Source organism: Carassius auratus, chromosome 10 (genome assembly GCF_003368295.1).
Source record: "Carassius auratus strain Wakin chromosome 10, ASM336829v1, whole genome shotgun sequence".
Classification (NCBI taxonomy): domain Eukaryota; kingdom Metazoa; phylum Chordata; class Actinopteri; order Cypriniformes; family Cyprinidae; genus Carassius; species Carassius auratus.
In genome coordinates, this window is record NC_039252.1 from 1,078,480 (window position 1) to 1,098,752 (window position 20,273).

The 20,273-nt window shown below is 37.1% G+C and overlaps 1 protein-coding gene across 1 annotated transcript in view; it reads left to right on the top strand.

Annotated features, from left to right (window-relative positions):
* psd3l (pleckstrin and Sec7 domain containing 3, like) overlaps positions 1-20,273 on the top strand; it is a 113,562-nt gene that overhangs the window by 76,239 nt on the left and 17,050 nt on the right. Inside the window, exons 11-12 of the mRNA XM_026273078.1 lie at positions 14,972-15,015; positions 19,205-19,395. Coding sequence (XP_026128863.1) covers positions 14,972-15,015; positions 19,205-19,395 — 235 coding nt within the window. The remainder of the gene's footprint in view (positions 1-14,971; positions 15,016-19,204; positions 19,396-20,273) is intronic.

A 20,273-nucleotide genomic window follows, 5' to 3' on the forward strand; every position in this document is an offset into this window, starting at 1 on the left:
GAAAACAACACGTTTTTCACGTCTCCCATGTCTCCCTGTTTTACTGAAGCGTGCAGCTTGAATATGCCCACACAACAGAAGACAACGCAGCGAGACTGTTCTTCAAGTTTTTATTTCACTATTTGCTTCGCGATGAGAGGGATAAGACATAATTCAACCCAAAAAGATGTGATGTGGATTACCTCAGGATTTGAGATTTGGATTTCCTCAGAAAAAAAGAATGAAGCACTTTATTCAGCAGAGATCATAATCATGAGTAATCCCTATATATATATATATATATATATATATATATATATATATATATATATATATATATATATATATATATATATATATATATACTTGTACTAGTTTTCACGTAACGTGTATACATTTTACTAGTTAGACTTTTCCAAACTATTATTCCTGACTAAGTTTATAATCAAGTGAAACATAATGTATATTGTCATTCCTTAATTACTTATTTGTATTTTTTTATTCTTTTATGTGTTTTTTGTTCTGTTGTTGTCATTTTGTTGCACTGCGGAGCATCTGTCACGAAAACAAATTCCTTGTATGTGTAAACATACTTGGCAATAAAGCTCATTCTCATTCTGATACTATACCATTCTAAAGCTGGATGTAAATAATATAAATGTAACAAATAAATGTAACTTTAACAAATGTAACAAACAATGCTGTTTTTTCAATTTATCCCAAAAAACCCTGAAAATATGACTTTTACCAACAAAAAGTGTCTTAGTGTCATGATTCTGCCTTCATGTCCTGACTTTCCTCTAGTCTTGAGGCAGGATCATGACAGACCCGTGTTTTGTGTTGTCTCGTTTCCCTTGTCCCGCCCCCTTGTTATCCTAGATTGTTCATTATTGTCTTACCTGTGCCACCTGTTGTGTCTTGATTAGTCTTCCTACTTATACCCCCTAGTGTTCTCTGTCTGTTGCGGTTCATTGTGATTGTTTCCGAGAGAGATTTTGTATCATTGTTACCCCTTGAAGAAGTCATTGTATTACCCGTGAGTCTTTGTCTGTAGTTAGTGTTCTAGTGTTTAGAGTCTTTGTTTATCGTGTCAACCCAGTCTTGTTAGGTTATCTAGTTTCTGCCGTAGTCGTTGTTTTCCCCCTCGTGGGTTTTGTTTTCCCCTTTTTGTCTTTAATAAACCGTTGTGTTGTACATCCTGTCTGCAATTGAGTTCATCCCCTACCCCCCCTCATGACACTTAGGAAATTTAAATCAATATATTGTTTTCTGTATGTGAGTAAACAAGATGATTTTCACATAATTTAGAAAGAAAATTCTAGGCTACAAGCTCCAGTTCCCAAAAGTCGTGGGAACCAATGTTCTGTATGTGTTTTATGGTTAAGCAACAAAGTCATAGTCAATAATAATATTTTTGATATGAGATTTCACTGAAGGCTGACTTTTTTTAAAATAAAATGGAATGTTGTCATGGTCGATAGACCATTCTAGACAAATATAATCTATTTTATGACCCCCCCCCCCCAAAATAACAATTGACATTAATTTAAGCTTAATATTAAAGGGGGGGGGGGAATGCTCGTTTTCACTCAATATCCTGTTAATCTTGAGTACCTATAGAGTAGTACTGCATCCTTCATAACTCCAAAAAGTCTTTAGTTTTATTATATTCATAAGAGAAAGATAGTCTGTACCGATTTTTAGCGCGAGTAGGCTTTTGTGTTGAGAGCGTTTGGAAGCTGTGACTTTACCGTGAGGAGAAAACCCTCATCCAAAACAAACCATGGCTAACAGTCAGATTCAGCGTATATTTATGATCCAGAATCAGATCCCGAGGCTGAAACTGACGGAGAGCAGCAGCAGCAACGACTCGCTCCGAGCGGGGCTCGAACCCGGGTCTCCGGCATGGGAGGCTGACGCACTAACAAGGAGGCAGAGATATTTGAAGCAGTTTTACTCACCGCCTGCGGTTCCAACACACGATCGTGACCCTCTTTCCTTGGGATTGCATCATCCTTAAGAAATAAACGATACGCAAATCCGTCGTCAAACTGGGCCTTGTTTGTAAAACAAGCATCTTCGAAATGCAGGGAACAAACAAAAACACTTGCACAACTCCGTTGATGCTCTGTAAAAATAAACTCCATCCACTGGTCCCTTAATGCTGTTTCTCTTTTGGTAATCTGTGCAGGGTTGTCTTGCCCTGGCAACAAAAAAACTCCTTTTGTGACATTTTGCGACGCTCTCACTCTGATCAGTGAAGTCTGTTGTGCTCTCAGTGCTCTGCTATACGGGAGCGCGCTCTTCCGGGAGAAGTGCCTCAGGACCCATATAAGGAAATTCCGCTCCATCTAACGTCACACAGAGCCATACTCGAAAAAAACTTTCCGAAACTTGTGACAAACCGGATGGAGTATTTTGGGAACAAAAATACTCCTTCAAACGTACAACTTAATTTTTGAAACTTTGTCCATGTTTAGCATGGGAATCCAACTCTTTAACAGTGTAAAAAACTCAGTATGCATGAAATAGCATTTCACCCCCCCTTTAATTAAAATTTTAATATGGCAGAAATAATTTAAGAAAACCAGTATTTAATACTGTAGTACAACAGTAAAATCTAACTACTATTTAAGTTTTAATTTCTTTGTTTACAGATTTTAAAATATGAAACATGTCCAGAAAAACTCCAAACATGTTCTCTCTGGTGAACTGTAATAATCCACACTGCGAGTGTTGGTTTCAGCACGGAAAATGCATTCATGTTTCTCCCGTGTGTAGGGAAGAGTGGAGCACAACACAACACGTTTTTTTTAGCTAAGCATAAGAAGTGAACCAGAACAATCACATACAGTTTAGAGATTAAAATAATTGTGAAATAGTTAAAAATAATGAACGGATGTGTCTGATTTTGTGTCTAAACACTAAATCCAAGATGGCAAATTTACTTCAGTCAAAAATTTACATTTGCAATGATTAAATAGATATTCAGCAACATTTTCAAAAGATTTTGAACTTTGGCACAGTTTTTGAAAGTGAAAGTGAAAGTGAAAGTGAAGTGACATTCAGCCAAGTATGGTGACCCATACTCAGAATTTGTGCTCTGCATTTAACCCATCCGAAATGCACACACACAGAGCAGTGAACACACACACACACACTGTGAGCACACACCTGGAGCAGTGGGCAGCCATTTATGCTGCGGCGCCCGGGGAGCAGTTGGGGGTTCGGTGCCTTGCTCAAGGGCACCTAAGTCGTGGTATTGAAGGTGGAGAGAGAGCTGTTCATGCACTCCCCCCACCCACAATTCCATCCGGCCCGAGACGAGAACTCACAACCCTTCGATTGGGAGTCCAACCCATCTCTATATAGAGATGATAAGGTAAGGAAATAATACAAATTTCTGTCAATTTAGTTGTGTGAAATGTTTAAATCTTGTAGTGTTACAGTTAACCTCACATTTGTTGTTAAATGAATTGAACATAGCCTATCTGAAGTTTCCGTAACATTTAAAGTTTCTGGTGTATGCGGTCTCATGCAGAATACAGCACACTGAAGTAAGCGAGTTTCTTCTCATTAATAATGCTGACCGATCAAGCTTTTTAAAAATGACGTCGCTCTGAAACCCACACTGTTACTGAAGCTTGTTCGCATGTTTTAAATTACGGATGTAATTGCGATAAAAAAAAAACGCACTAAGAACATAGCAATTCTTTAATTAATGTTGGTATGCTATATCGTGCAGCCCTGGACTGAACTGTGTGAGTGTGTGTGTCACTGAAACACAAATTTAGCTGCAGCCATGTGACCCACAGTGTGAAAACCCCTGCTTAAAGGGACAGTTGATGGTCATCACTGCTCATTAGAAAGCTCATAATACTCAACTTTGTTGCATTGCCAGAGGTCGTTGTTGCTCATGTCACCTCCGACTCTTGTTAAGCTCAATGACGTCCAGTTGCTTTGTCACAATAGATCAGTATCAGTATGAAAAAGGCTGTAATGAGAAGACATGATTGCTGTCAGTACTACCACAGTTTACACTTACCAAGCACTAAATGCAACAAACAGCTGGCTTTAGAGAGCAGGTGAAATAATACAGAGACTGGCCAAATAACTGTGTAACCTTCTGTGTAAGTGCAACTATGCAGTCATTTGAAAGCCTGACCCTATTAAAGGGTTAGTTTACCCAAAAATGAAAATAAGGCTGTGTTTTACTCACCCCCATGGCATTCTAGTTGTATATGACATGTATATGATGGAGTTATATTACAAATTGTCTTTGATTTTCAAGCTGTTTAATGTTGCATGCATCAGTCCAAAAGAAGTGAGAAATTAGACATTGTACTTATAAAAACATTGTGCTGTAACTCAAACTTCTCTGCCTTCCAAAAACATTTTTTTTTAAAATATAAAATTAGGTGTTATTGATCTTGATTTATCACAGAAAGCTGTGTGAATAATGGGTTAACTGATTCACAGTCCTTTAGCATACTTAAAAACAATTATAAATGTTTTGCTATGTTGTTTCCAGTTAGTTTCTAATTAATTTAGTCTTAATGTAACCGTTAGAAGTAGAAGATGTTATTATTTAGCCACAAAGACACACCAAAGCAAATCAGTAAGATAAGCTTCTTCCAGTTTGTAAAGTGACATCAGTGCTATGGGGTGTCACGATTCTCCAAATCCTCGATTCGATTGCATTTTCGATTCTAAGGTCACGGTTCGATTCGATTCTCGATTTTTACATTTATTCTTTTTAAAGCACAGATTGTCATTCTTCAAACTAGACTTTTATGCAATATAATATCTGACCTTTGTTTGCAATGTACCACACTACATTGTCAAATTTAAAACTTTTATTAACAACATAATGTAACAATAACTTATATCTTTAGTCAATTGAAAACTTAAAATAAACTGCCATCCAGTTTCTCTGTTGTAAGTGCAGTCTTCTTCACAAAAGATGACATTCAAGTTCATAACAAAACAAAAAAAACAATAAAAAATTACTAAACTAACCTTCAAATATTACGATGTATCTATTTAAAAGATTAAAGATAAAACACTTGTTAAACACTTCACTGTCATTCATTTAGATTTATATATATATATATATATATATATGTATGTGTGTGTATGTGCATCATTACAGTCTGTAAAATATGTGTATCTCTTATTACAAGACTGCAATCACTAGCAATCAGAAGAATTCCAGTTAATCAAGTATCTACAAAAGATCTACTCTATAAACAATGCATTAAATTACATTAAAGACAAAAATAAATTAAACAAGCAAAAGAAATGATTACTCGCATGTATCTGGTCCACTGATGAAGTCATGGGTCAAGTCAAGTGAATTATTAATCATTTTCTAACAGGTGTCGAATACTGACTTTAGGAAAAGGGGAATAACCAATGACATTTGAGATAACAACTAAAACAGCAAGCCCCGCCCCACGACTGACAAAAATAAAATTGTTCGCGCGAGCAGAGGTGAGATGATCGAGCGCGAGGATGTGGGGAATGAGCATGCGCGCGCGGGCTTGTATTGCGCGCAGAGTACATGTCACGCGCGCGTCAGCATCAGTTGTATGCTCGGTTATTATGTCATTGATTTGCCGTCATACAACATGGGGGCGTGGCAGCATCGACGATTCCATTTTTTAATTCGAAGTTTGAGACTGTGACTTAATTTCGATCGATTTCGATTTAAAATCGAAATTGTGACACCCCTAATCAGTGCTGTTGTCTGTAAAGCAGTGGCTGCTGGTTGCTTGAGGAGCCGTGTGCTCTCCAGCTCACTGTAGGGAACAGATGGGTCTGAAGATGATGCATCAGCTCACGGCTCGCTCCTCACATTAAGGCATATTGTCTGGCAAGTGACCATGCCGTCTTAAGCAACCTGCTGAGAATAATATTAATAAAACCTTCATCAGATGTGTTTGAAAATTCTCTGTCTTGTGCACTAGATCAGGGGTTCCCAATCTTTACAGCCCACGACCCCAAAATTTTTCATTTTCTCATTACTTACATTTCAACATTAATCTTACCTAGTTAGTTGGGTGGGCAACATCCTGGAGTACAAAACTCCAACTTATTTTTAATTTATGAGTCAAATATGCTATGTCTAATCCTTTAAAAAAATTATTTGATTTCGGGAGTTCATCTTGCGGCCCCTTGTCGTGGTATTGTGACCCCCTGGTGGGCCCGACCCCTGCACTAGATAACAGACATGAAATCTGAAGATAACTGATAACTGATAACTCTGATGTGCAGTTATATCAGCTGTTGTACATATCGCTCATATAAAGGGATCGTGTCACAGGAATCAGAAAGGTTCTTTTGCTTGTGACTACGGCTGCGCGATTTAAATATTAGTCAATATCAATAATTATGACCATAAATGTCAAATATTTATTTATTTCAAGTTAAAGCTCAGGGTTTTGCTCTTAAATTGAAAGTTGTAGAAACCAGACCATTAATTTTCCTTAACAAAACAAATATTGTAATATAATGGTTTCTTTAGTTTCTGCATGTGATTCAATCAGCGTGATTCAAATAAGAACCCAGTTTGTGTTGCCTGATAATATTAATAATAATAATATTATTTTTTTGTCTCTCAGAAATACACATTTGATAGTAGCAGTAACTTTAATTAGGATGCAAATGTAAATTTATGTTCATTATCAAAATCAGTAACATCTTTAAAAGAAAATTGTAGCAAACTGATTTTATACGGTGATTTATTTTTTTTTTTTAATCATTAGTCTTCCAAAGAAGCAAATATTTAAATCATGATACACACAGTTAAAACCACACATAAAGCACACCTAAATACTATTGTAAAAACATAATTATATGGGTTTTGCGTATACAAGTACCCACAATTCTGACACAATTTGTAGATTAAAATGATTATTTGAACCTTCTGCCATTTGAACTTTGGTCCGAGAGGATAAATGCTCGGCTCTGCTTCAAATGAGTCGTTCATTTCTTCGCCTGACACTGAGGTTGGTAAATATATTAATAGTTTTGCCATGTCTAAAATACTTGGGGAATGTTAGAATTTCAAACAGAATCTTACAATGTCATTTTAAATGCCAAATTAGTAAAAACTGCTGCTTGCTTCCAGCAACACAAACAGCTTGTATTGTGTTTATTTAAATGTAGTATATACGCTACATCTTTAATTTGTTCTGGGGTTGTGCATTGCTTCCAACACATGAAGACATGAAGAGCTGTTGTGCTCATGAGGCCTTGAACTCTGGATCACATCCCAGTCGCATTAAAAATCTAATTAAAATGGCACAGGACAGAAAAGGCCCACAATTGACCAGCATGCATGCATATATTATAACATTTCTTTTACCGTCAAGATACACCCTCCCAACCATGCTGCATTCGAGCACAGGCAAAAACAGAAAGCATTCTGCAGAATACCCTGGGGCTTGAGTAAAGTTACTGAGTGAGGACATTAAAGGGTTAATATTCACAAAACAATCACAAACACATTGTCCCTCTGTAACATAGCTGTGCTGCATGTGTTTCTATAGTAAGAAGTGTCATGATGCCAGGATGTGCTCACCTACGGTGCTTTTGTTGTGAGCATCGCTCCAGAACTGACATCATTACCTGCTGTTCATGATCTGCACGAGCTGTTCATTTGTTGCAGTCTTGAGTGATGCAGCACTTCTTTTTGTGACATAGCAGTGCCCTTCACACTGTTGGTTGCCTCTGCTGTTTTCTACGTAAAAAGAGTAATATGCTGAGATTGATTCGTATTTTCTCACAGTCGTGCCTTGTCCTTGAGTAGCACAGCTCTGGTCATGTTGAACATTTCAGTAGTATCTTTCTGTCAGTGTCATAAAGACCTTTTACACATCCATCCATCCTTTATATTAGAAAAATGTTTGTCATGTTTGTCAGTGTTTCCCAACCTTTTTCCAGGGGACCCCTATTTAATTCCTGCTGTCAAGCGATTAATTGCGATTAATCGCATACAAACAGTTTGTGTGTGTTCTGTGTATATTTATTATGTATATTTAAATACACACACGTACAGTATATATTTAGAAAATATTTACATGTCTGTTTTATATGTATATAATATATATTATAAATAAATATATTTAATATATAAACAACATATAATTCTGAAATATATACAAGCATATGTGTGTATTTATATATAAATTATAAATAAACACAGCATATACACACATACGTTATGTAAACAAAATTGTAATTTTGGATGCGATTAATCATTTGACAACACTAGTTTTAACATTCAAATTTTAAATTTCATAATAAATTAAAATAAAATAAAAAATATATAATCATAATTAAATTGTAAATTTTTTAATTACTGCAACAACAGCAGAAACATTGAAATAAAGACATTAACCAAGATGGCCAGATTTTACCTGAAAAATTTTATAAAAGGTAGCTTGGTTGGAGACCTCACATTTCAGACTTGATTTGTAAGAAAAGGGATATGAATCAAAATTATGATTTTAGGTGTTTTATCTGCTCTATTAATAATTCTAGATAGCTTATTATCCAAACTGTTTAGGTTTTTAGACAGACATTTACTCACTTTACACCAACCTGTTAAACTTTGCATTGGTTTGAACAAAAACAGCAGACGGGCCAAATGGAAATGCAAATCCCCTTGCAATCTTCAGCGACCCCCGGGTTTGGGAACCACTGTTAGATTATTAAAATGTTCTTCCCACTCACTGAAAGTTTTTCTTTGGCTCTCCCTTATTAGTCAAGGGTGTTCTTTGATTTCTGTGGGAGAATGTGAATGTGAATGGGATGAAATAAATGTACATGTTACAAATCAAATAAAGTAATTCTGCAGGTTTAGGATGGGATGTTTATCTCTACAGATCCACAGGGTACCTGCTCCTCTGAGGAACTGGTGTAATGCTCTCAGAAGATGAGCCTGTCACCATGTGGTGGGCATTTGAGTGGCTTTTGGCTGCTGCGTATAATTTGAATGCAGACTGAATGAGGACTAATCTCTTCTTCCACTTCTTGCTGTGTTTGTCAACATTCTTGTATAAAGGATCCAGTCTGTGGACACGCAGAATAAACCCATGATCCTCAGCCTGGGTACAGCACTACTCTCTGTGCTGCACCGTCAGTGGCTCTTCTATTCTTTGGCCCTCGCTTGACTGCAGACACCATCCATCATTATACAGATACTGTAGCTTTTGTTCTTGGCATTGGTTTATGCTACTCTCTCTCAAGCCCTACAAGTGCATGCATAAAGCATTTCTTGTTCCTCCACCACACTGTCATGAGAGCAGACCAACATCAACTAGAAGAATTTTGTCTTTATATTCATCAACCTTATCAAACACAAAACAGGTAAACATTACAAAATCTTGCTGGCTAGTGCAATCTGTAACCTTAAAATAAGCTAACCTTATATTAGCTGCCTACTGTCGTAAACAGGGATATGATAAATTGGTTTTTGGCAATCTGCATGGGCTCTACACCTGCATGCCGGTCTGATAATATCTTCCATCTGTGGTGAAAGCATTGGTTCGCATTAATAACTAATAAAACGTTTTTTTTTCCTCTTCTTTATGCTATGCATCCAGGTGAAGTAAAAAAAAAAAAAAAAGTAAAATGTTTTCCTTTTGTGCAAAGGTGGCCCCAATGACAATCCTTCCTCTCAGACAGAGACAGACTTGATTATGCATCTTTCTCATTTCACACGCAGGCAGGTTAGCCAGTCATAACTGATGTCATTTACATGTAGAAGTCTTGGAAGTACACCAGCAAAAGCAGTCTGTGTAGACTATGATCATGGACACTAAACTGCTACAGTTACAGTAACATTATGAATGGGGAAAAAATGTTATGTGAGACAAAATGTTTCAGTAGTTTTGAAGCCTGTCTTTCAAATAAATTTATGTTGACATAAATTTGCATCAGAAATTGTAACAGGTCCCAGGATGAAGTACTTTTGATTGTATTTGCACCCCACGTTCACATAATGTGTCTCACAGCCTTGAGAGACTTGGTTCCTCCTAGAAAGTATGTGTGAACACCATAGACTGCTTCTAAAAAGCTGCTTTTTGCTTTCTGCTTCATTGCTTTCTTGCTGTAACTAAAGTGTATGCAGATATAATTTTCTGTTGGAGCTCAAACAGACATTTGGAGAGATAAAAAAAAAAATACTGAAAAATGCAAAGGATATTCCTGCACGTAAGATGCTTCACATTAGCAACTTTACCCGAAAACCCTGCTTGAATTATTATTCATGAAGTCAAATATAAAACAGTCTGGCAGACTTTTGACTGTTTGCATGATGTCTAGTTCACATTGTAGCTTTTTCTAGCCATTCTGGACAAGGACAGGACAGGACAGGATGTGTGGCCAAGTATGGTGCCCCATGCTTGGAATATTTGCTCTGCATTTAACCCATCCAAGAGCACACACACAGCAGTGAGCAGTGTACAAACTTTGTTTTCACTTCATGGTCAGAAATGCTTTTTGGCCAAGAATAATACTGTATGCATAGTATTGATGCATTTCACAGCTATAAATCTGAAATGAGAGTTCTGGGCATATATTTTTTTCTAATGCACAACAACCATGGCACACACATGATTTTTATACTATTTTGACACGCCAACTCATTAAAAATACAATATTTAATTTAATTTTAATTCTGAGATCTACAAAAATGATGCTTAAGTGTTAGATGAAGGCAAGGTGACCTGAATGTTAAAACTGGTGGATAAGCATGCACAATTAAATATCTAATATCTGCTGATTTAGGCCTATATGTACAATACTTACTGAAATGATAAATAACAAATCACTGATATTAGCTGATGAATTATATGGCAACAATATATATTGCATCCCTAAACCTCAGCATCCTCTGATTGTGTTTATGAAGCATTAGCATGCGCTTTCAACACTTTGAATTATTGATTCCAGTTGAAATCATACTGAGGTGATGGATTTCTCACAGGAGGTCTTTGAATTTCTGCCTAGAGCCAGGCATGTTTGAAGGAATCTCCATCATTATTCCAGAGCCGTTATTATCATAAACCACCTCAAGACAGCCAGAGTTGTGCACCAAAGTCTTATTGCGTTAAAAAGTGGAATCTTATTTGGCCGTTTCTCCAGTAACTCATACTGTATGCATGCCTCAGAGACAGTGCTGCATTGTTGTTTGCTAAAGTGTGGTTTGGAGAGCTCATCTACAGCTCGTGCTGCTAATATTCAGGTTTTCATCCTTGGAGTCACCCAGGATGTCACCCTGTCTCCGGTGGGCAGCTAGGCCTGTCGCGATTAGTCGATAAATTAATTAATCGCTCGATAAAAAAAAAAAATAGCTCTAACTTTTTCGTCCGGGATAATTTCATTTGTACATTTTTATTTACAAAAATGTAACACGTCATGATGTGGGCTAGTGTGGAGCGCAACCTGTAGACAGCCCGTGGTAGAAAACACCCTCTCTGATGGCACAGACGTCCCGGGAATAGAGAGATAACAAGGACATTTCAGCAATGGGTTTCCACCAACGAAAAACCCTTGCTGTAACTCTGTTACAAGATACATTTACGAAAAAAGTAAAAAAAACGCTGCAGTGTTTAGGAGCAGTCCATTTTTCAAAAACATCGGGGAATTTCACCCTGAAGGAAGCTGATTGGTTGGTTCTTTTCACATGACCTGGTGCACTGTTTTTTAACTAGATGTGATGCGGACGCGCCTGGAAAAAATGAGCGCGTCTCTTCCATTATGAGCGCACATACAGCATTTGAAATAACGAACTTGAGCACAAAAAAAGACGCGATATGTGAACGGCCCCTTCATCAGTCAAAATGTTTACTTTCGATTAACAGTTAAACGGTCAATATGAGCACCCCTATATCATATACACATAAAATACAGAAAATACAAAATTAATTAATTTTAAGCCCCACAAAGTCAACATGTTGGTATTTCTTGCTCGGAATCTGCCATAAAATTAAATAAAAGTTTATTGATCTTTAGAAAGGTTTACCTGCCTTATTATGCCATTATCATTATATGTTGAAACATTATATAGTTAAAACCGGTCTTAGAACGACAATAATATCGTCTATCGTGATAATTTCTTGGACAATTTATCGTCAAGCAAAATGTGTTATCGTGACAGGCCTGTGGGCAGCTCACATTGGCTGTCTGAAATAGAAATGAATCGATCTCAACATTAGCTCACTTCAGAATGGGAGGAGCATCTCCTCTCCCGTTCTCTCTCTCTCTCTCTCTGTGTCTCTCCCTGACTCGACCAGTCACTGACGTGTTGCTTCCAGGGAAACTCGCTCTGAATCCAAACACTCTGGCGAGTGATGTGGGAGAGAGCAGCGCCGCTCATGTGTTGAAGGCAGGGACGATTGTGCACCGTCTGTGTTGCTCGTCTGTCCGCTTTCCCGCTTCTCCTTTCCTCCTCACACATCCCTCCGGATCAAGCTCGCTCTCCTCTCTGGAACCGTGTGCATGTGAAAGGGCTTTAATCGGAGGAGATGATTGGGGTAAACAGCGTTCAGGGGACGGGGAAGGTCCGCATGCGGGCCAGCGGCTCCGTCAAGTACGGCAGGGAGGAGCCGGTCAGGCGTCAGCCCCAGCACCGCTCCAAGTCTCTCAAAGTGTCCAGTTCTGCTGAATTCAACAGTGGACTGCCCAAAAAGGAGAAGGTAACGAGCCTGTGGTGTTTGTGTGCCTGGAATGGAGATGATTTTTCTTTGGCATTGTGATGTTGTTGGGATTTTTGGATCTCACTGCTGATATGATCTTGCATGCAGACTAAATATCTTCATGTAACGCTGTTATTAAGTGCTGCTCTGGTGTTATAATACTCACACTCAACAAAATGCTGGATTTCCCTGTGAATGAGACGTGTCCATGTCCTTACGTTGGATTTATGTCTTTACCTTTGTCTTTTTAGCTGGCAGCCTTCTTTAAGTGATGGATGGTTTGATGATGGCTTTTTTGTTGTTTGCTCCAGTTATTAAATGAAATGCATGCTGTTATTGTGAAGGCATTTACGTGTCACCTTGACCCGGGGTTAACGGCGTCTGTCTGTTTTATTGACCACTGTGTTTGATTTATGATTCACAGAGATTGTTGATGCCAGTGTTGTAGCCTCTCCAGTGTTGTGTAAACACATCAGTGTAGTGTGTGTGTGTGTGTGTGTGTGTGTGTGTGTGTCCAGCGGGCGGTATCCACTGACAGAGGAACATGGCTTTGTGTTTCTACACCTATGGACATTGACACTTTTCACTTTGAGTCAACTATAATTGGAAAATGACTGCACACATATGTAGTAAACGAATGGTTGCATTGGTTGCAATTTATTTAAAGGAAACTGACGATTTGGGTGGATTTAGAGGCTTAAATGATATGACTTGGAATATGTGCAGATTGGAATTTATTGGTGTATGTGACCATTTTTAACTTTATAGGTTGTGTTTAATACTTATTCAGATTAATTTATAGAGAAATAAATGTGAGAAACCGTGTGGTTTACTTCACAACCAATTTCTTTTGTTTTTGTCAGTAATTTTAAGTTGAATTGAATTTCTATGTAATTAACATCATTAAACAGAAAGACAAAATAATGTTTTCAAGCAGGTTTCGATGTTCATTGGCTGGGTCAGTAGTTGTGCCTCTCGGACGGATCGGTGTTTTTAAAGCACCACATTGTTTACACTCTTCAGGAAATCAGTCTACTTATTTTTATCATTTTAAATATCAAGTAAAGCTCTTATATTCATGATTACTAATAACTGTTTCGCCCATCGATATTCCCTTACAGTACAGTATACACTAGTCTTTGGCACAGACTAGAATATTATCCACTAGGCCACATGCACATCTGTATTATTAGACATACAGCAGCAGCAGAGCAACACACAGCAAATTCTGGACGAGGCTAGATTTCAAAGCGTTTTCCTGTTAACTCTACAATGGAATGGAATTTCAAGTTTTGTTAGTGAAGTAAACACTGCTTTAGATATGTCATGTAATTATTCAAATAAACCATCATAATGAATTAAGAGCAGAATGTTTTCTGTTTTTTGTCAGTTTTATTGTTTGATTAATTTTAGCAGATACATCTAATTGCAAAGATTTAATATCATGATGTATTTCAGATTTTGCCTGCCTGTTTATGCTTATCTAAGACTAAAGTGAGTGGTTTGGCCCTGACATCGCACCACGATTACGTTTTGATCATTCTCTTGTTCACACAGATCACATGTGCACTTAAAAGCGTTCAAAATCAGCCATCTGTCAGAAAGAAAGCACAGACTGGTGTCATAAAATTCTCTCGTATGTATTAACACAAACGAGCTGTGATCTCTCGTGTGTCATGCAACAGCTTCCCGTAACATCAACTGATGTGTGTTTAGTGTTAGGAGACGGTGACTGCTGTTGCTTCATGTGAGAAGTATGTATCAGATGACCGCTGAGAGTATGTCTGTCTGTTTTATCGAGCATGCTCATGAATGTACTGAAGCCCTATTTGTCTGTCATATGACACTTGCGCAGATGTATAGTGTGCTTCTTAACATCTGCATGTGGTCTGTGTGTAATAGCCGTACTGAGATTTCTGCATTTTGATGTGTGGTTTGACCTTTCACTCAGGAATCAGGGTGTGTATTTGCATAAATAGTGCAAATAGATTGTGTGACATTTTCACAATGAATTTTACTGATGGCACTGCATGAGAAAGCTTCATTAGTCCAGAAGAGACAGTGTTTCTTCATAAGTCATGATTCTATGGTGATTGACTTCAGTGAGATATTAAATAAAAAGCACAAGCGCTGATCTGGTACGTTTTCCACAGCAATGAAGTTACAGCCATACCTCACATTTGAAGAACCGTTATTTAAGGAGGTTGAATAATTAATTGTGTTTTAGGTGAACATGAATTCTACCATACTAATCTTTGTCTTTTTTCTGTTTTTTCCCCATGCAGTCGTTGTATAACTCCATCAAAAACGAGAAGCTGGAATGGGCAGTGTAAGTACTAATGCATTCACCACCATTGCTCTTTTTTAAAACAGAAATGAAAGGTAAACAGGAAATTCTAGAGGAAAAAGCAGGATATTAGGATCAGACTGGATTCTGGATTCAAGCCAGCATTCCCATGAGCACATGCAATATTCACTGTCCCACAGATCATACGCCATCTTCTCTTCATCAAATTATGGTTTTATTTTTACCTTGGCATTGGTTCCCACCACACACAAATGCACAATAAACACACGGTCCAATTAAGGTCCAAAAAGTGTGTGTGATAGTGCGCCTTTGAGTCAAATGATTAGATTGGTGGCATTTGAGACATGAGCTGTAATTATGATCTTGAAAACACGACATTAGACTGACAATGTGCTTCTCTGATAACAGTCATAGAACCAGACACAGTCCCATTGTGCCAAATTACAGCACGCCCTCGCCAACTCTCTGCACCAACCGCAAACCACATCTGAACCTCAAGCTAATCTCTTGCTGTAACATTTAGAACGCTGTAGTTATTTGCAGATTTAATAATAATTAATATCATGTTTGAATATATTGTTTTTCAAAGCAGTATGAAGCCATGGATTACAGTGATTTTAGAACAGCTAAAAATTGTATTTACCCAGAGAACAGTGAGTGTTCTGGGTAAATACATTTTAAACTTTGTCAACAAGATTCTGTCAATCACCACCAGTGTTTGGAATAACGGCGTTTAAAAGAACGGCGTTAGGTAACAAATTTATTTTTTCAGTAATGGGGTAATCTAACTAATTACTTTTCTCTAACTAATTACTATTCTCTGACATATAGCAACTTTTTTTTTTTTTTTTTTGTACAGTAAAACAAATAGTTACTTTCCCTGGTAACGAGTTACTTTTATTATATAGTATTTCCGTTACTAACTCAGTTACTTTTTGGAACAAGTAGTGGGTAACTATAACTAATTACTTTTTTAAAGTAACGTTCCCAACAGTGATCACCACTGAAAATATATGTTTGAAAATAGGTTTGAACAATTTGTGGTTGTAAAAGTAAACATTAAAATGTATAATATTTTGAAATACACCACTTTCATATACATATAAACCTGTTAATCTCTCTCTCCCAAACACAAAGAATAAAAAAAAAAAAAAAAAGGACGAAAAAAAGAAAAGTATTTTTTTCTGTTGTCAATATTGTCCAAATTTTATATTGAACCTGGAATATTTCTTTAAATCAAAGCTAAGTTCTTTTTCAGCAATTCCCAAGCAACACACACAGCAGTAATACTGATTTAATGAGGTTACAGGTGTGCGTTTATGAGGTTTTTTTTTACAATGGCTTTGAGCACAATTTGATAAATTCACTGTCCAGCCAGAAAACTAACATTTTCAACCACCTACTGGCCAATAAATCTTATTAAAGATTGAAATAACGTGAGTAATTATAGTAGATGTCAAGTCGTGAGAGTGGTCCCTTTAGATTTCTATAGCCCAATGTTCCAAGCTAATTCACTAATCAAGTCTTCTGTGAAGACAAATGGCGCTGTTTCTTGGCAGTGTTTTTGCATATTAAAGTGACCTCCGAACAATGCCATGAGAGCCGCTTTCCTCTTTTTAACCAAAATAGTGCCTTTTAGAAACAGCATAACATATTTCCACAGACTTGAGAGCTGGACAGTAACATAACTGGCTACATAACCTCCCAACCAGGAGCATCGGGTGGAGCGTTAGGATGATTTTAAGGGCTGGAGCCGATGGGGCACAAACAGGGGTGTCCAAGTGCATACACCCATCCACCCTCATCCGTTCCAGTGGATCTATAGAGGGGCCAAGTGCAATATACGATCACAAGGCCCGTAATTTACATAGCATAACAAACATAGCATGTGGTCTTTGTTTATAAGTCTTATGCGTTTTGAGAACATATTTAAACATACAAGTCATTTTATTACATATATAGACATTGTTTTGAGATAAAATGGACAGAAGTGTTAGGTGCGACTTTCATTTCTGTGGTATTGAAGGTTCCAGTTATTCAGTCTTTAAATGTGAAATAAAGGGCCCTATATTTTCTGCGATGCTGCAAACGCGGAAGGAATCCAGTCATACAAATTGAATTTACTGTATAACGCGGAATGTCACGGAATTTGTCAAACTTTGGATGAATTAATCAAAAGTAGGTAATTACACTTAAATCAAATTGTGATATAGACTAGTATGTGTAAATAGTAAGCCACAAAAAGAGATTTGAATGAATGTGAATGAATTGGAGCAGACACGCGGTTTTGTTTACTTCATACATACTGAAGTGTGCGTGACGCTTACGGTGATTTCAGCCTTTGCCGTCTCACTAAATGAAGACATAAGTACATGAACAACATCCCTAAAACTGCTCTGAGAGTCTCTTCATGAACATTTGACCATTTCATTTGAGTAAAACTGAATACACACACAGAAATGTAAAGATATTCACATCAACCTGTCAAAATAAACTTTTGTAAAATAAAAAATAAGGAATAATCACACATTTGTACCATGTTTTAATTTGAATGTTTGCCAAGAAAGGTTGGTTGACTTTTCAATAATTAAAAGATACATTTAATTGTTTTATGCCTTCATTTGATAATCAGAAAAATTTAAATACACAACACTGAATTTCTGAGGTAAATAAAAACGTTTCATAAGGTTACTGTAAGAATAAATTGGAATAAAAATGTATTGTTTATGCATTTAAAAAATTAGACATGCTAAAACACAGAATTTGATTACAATAAACATGGTCAGAAAAAAATAAAACAAGACCCAAAACTTGTCATTTGTGTTGTCATTTTCTCCTGATAACCCCGAAAAGAACTTAAATTACGTACAGATAAGAGCAACACATCAGTCGAATCTGTAAAGGGTCTACTTTTATTCGTATACACATAACAACAAAACGTTGTGCACTTATAAAATAAAGAAAACAAAATGCTCTGTCTGCAGCCTTAGTCTTCGCTGATCTTCATTTAGACGTGTCATTAAAATGAACTGTAACTCAGTAAATACTCAACGAAGAGACATGAGACGGTCGCATCGCGCATCCTGTGACAAATTTGCCGCATCTTTGCACACAAGTTATCAATCAATAGTACATTTCTATTTAAGTCCAACAGTTTAACACTAATATTGGACATAAAAGAACATGTTAAATATAAAGTATTCAAAACAGGTAAGTTCATATATTTGGAGTAAAGTTTAATTGAACTGATGCATCGGTGATACAGCGCTCCTTGACGAGCCCGATGCACCGGCACAGAAATGAGAATGAGATGCATTCTAACATAACTGTGGCATTAAACTGTTCGGGAGGGCTTGTTTATAATATCACACACATATAGGTCGTTCAGATTACTTGTTAAAGTGCAATGAAATTCCTTATATCTGCAGACGATGTACATCTGTTGTGGATGGAGACTTTGTAACGGCCAAAACTCTGTATTTTGCATGCATCACATTATAGTGCGGTGTGCAAAAAATTAGCAAATTAAAACGAAATATAATCTAATTACATACATTTTGGAATCTGATTATGTAATTCAGATTACATGTAATGGACAGGTGTCTGGTTCTATAAAAAAACTAGTGTAAATGCCTGCCAAGATACCCTACCTAGTTTTTAGGAGCCCTGCCAGCCATCTACACATGAGCAGTAATAGATGGCATGTGTGGATGTGGTGACTGTGAAACACTGCCATATGGGATGAAGATAGCGGATTACAGAGCAGGAATAGTACATTGGATTTGTACCTGTTGGGTGGATAAATATTTATGTGACCTTCTGTAAACTGAAGTGTGCATACTGTACCAAATAAGATGTCAATGTGATCAATCAAGTTGCATGAATTGTATTTTGATGTAATTTAGCTGTCGTGCAAAATAGATAATGTTAAAAAATGACATTTAGATTAAATCTACATATTCTTTTCGTCCTTTTAATTTTCACAAATGTCAGGCAGCCACGTGTTAACAGATGTGCATTATGAGTCAGTGGTCAGTGTGTTTGTGTGGGGACTCCTGCAGTCTCTCCCACACATCAGTCTCTCACAGAAATGAGTTTCCACAGTTTCCACCTGTTCAGACTTTCACTACACATAATTCATAGATTGTCAGGGCTGTGGAAGAGTTGTCATGCATGAAGGTTGATGGGATTATGTGTGTGTGTGTTGTAGTGATGGAGATGAGCTGAAGAAGTCTCTGTCTGAGCTGGCGGATAAGAACCATCACTCTCACACTAAGAGCATCAGTCGCATCAGCAGCGGCAGTAACCCGTTCCTGGACATTGCCCATGACCCCAACGCTGCGGTCTACAAAACTGGCTTCCTGGCCCGCAAAATCCACGCTGACATGGACGGGAAGAAAAGTAAGATTTAATCTGAAGTTATCATGTCATACAACATCTGCTCATTTTGAGGATAAAATGTACATGATTTTGAAACAGGAGTGAAAAATACTGTTAAAATGTTTCATTTAATACTTTACATTTACATTTTCATTTTCATTTATTCATTTAGCAGACGCTTTTATCCAAAGCGACTTACAGATGAAGACAGTGGAAGCAATCAAAAACAAAGCAATGATATACAAGTGCTAACAAGTCTCAGTTAGGTTAACACAGTACACGTAGCATGGGATTTTAAATAATATAATAAATAAAAAAACAGAAAGAATAAAAAAAAGTATAGAGCAAGCTAGTGTTAAGAGGTCTACACACACACACACACACACACACACACACACACACAATTGCATAATAAATGAAAAGAAAATAGAATACATAAAGATTAGAAAGGTAGTTAGATTTTTTAAGAATAGAATTAGAATAATGAGTGTTAAAGTTAGAGGATCAAATAAAGATGGAAGAGATGTGTTTTAAGCCGATTCTTGAAGATGTCCAAGGACTCAGCTGCTCGGATTGAGTTGGGGAATTCATTCCACCAGAAGGGAACATTTAATTTAAAAGTCAGTAAAAGTGACTTTGTGCTTCTTTGGAATGGCACAATCAAGCGACGTTCACTTGCAGAACGCAAGCTTCTAGAAGCACATAAGTCTGAAGTAACAAATTTAGGTAAATGGGTGCAGAGCCAGTGGTAGTTTTGTAGGCAAACATCAATTCCTTGAATTTTATGCGAGCAGCTATTGGAAGCCAGTGCAAATTGATAAACAGAAGTGTGACGTATATTCTTTTTGGCTCTTTAAAAATTAATCTTGCTGCTGCGTTCTGAATTAATTGTAAAGGTT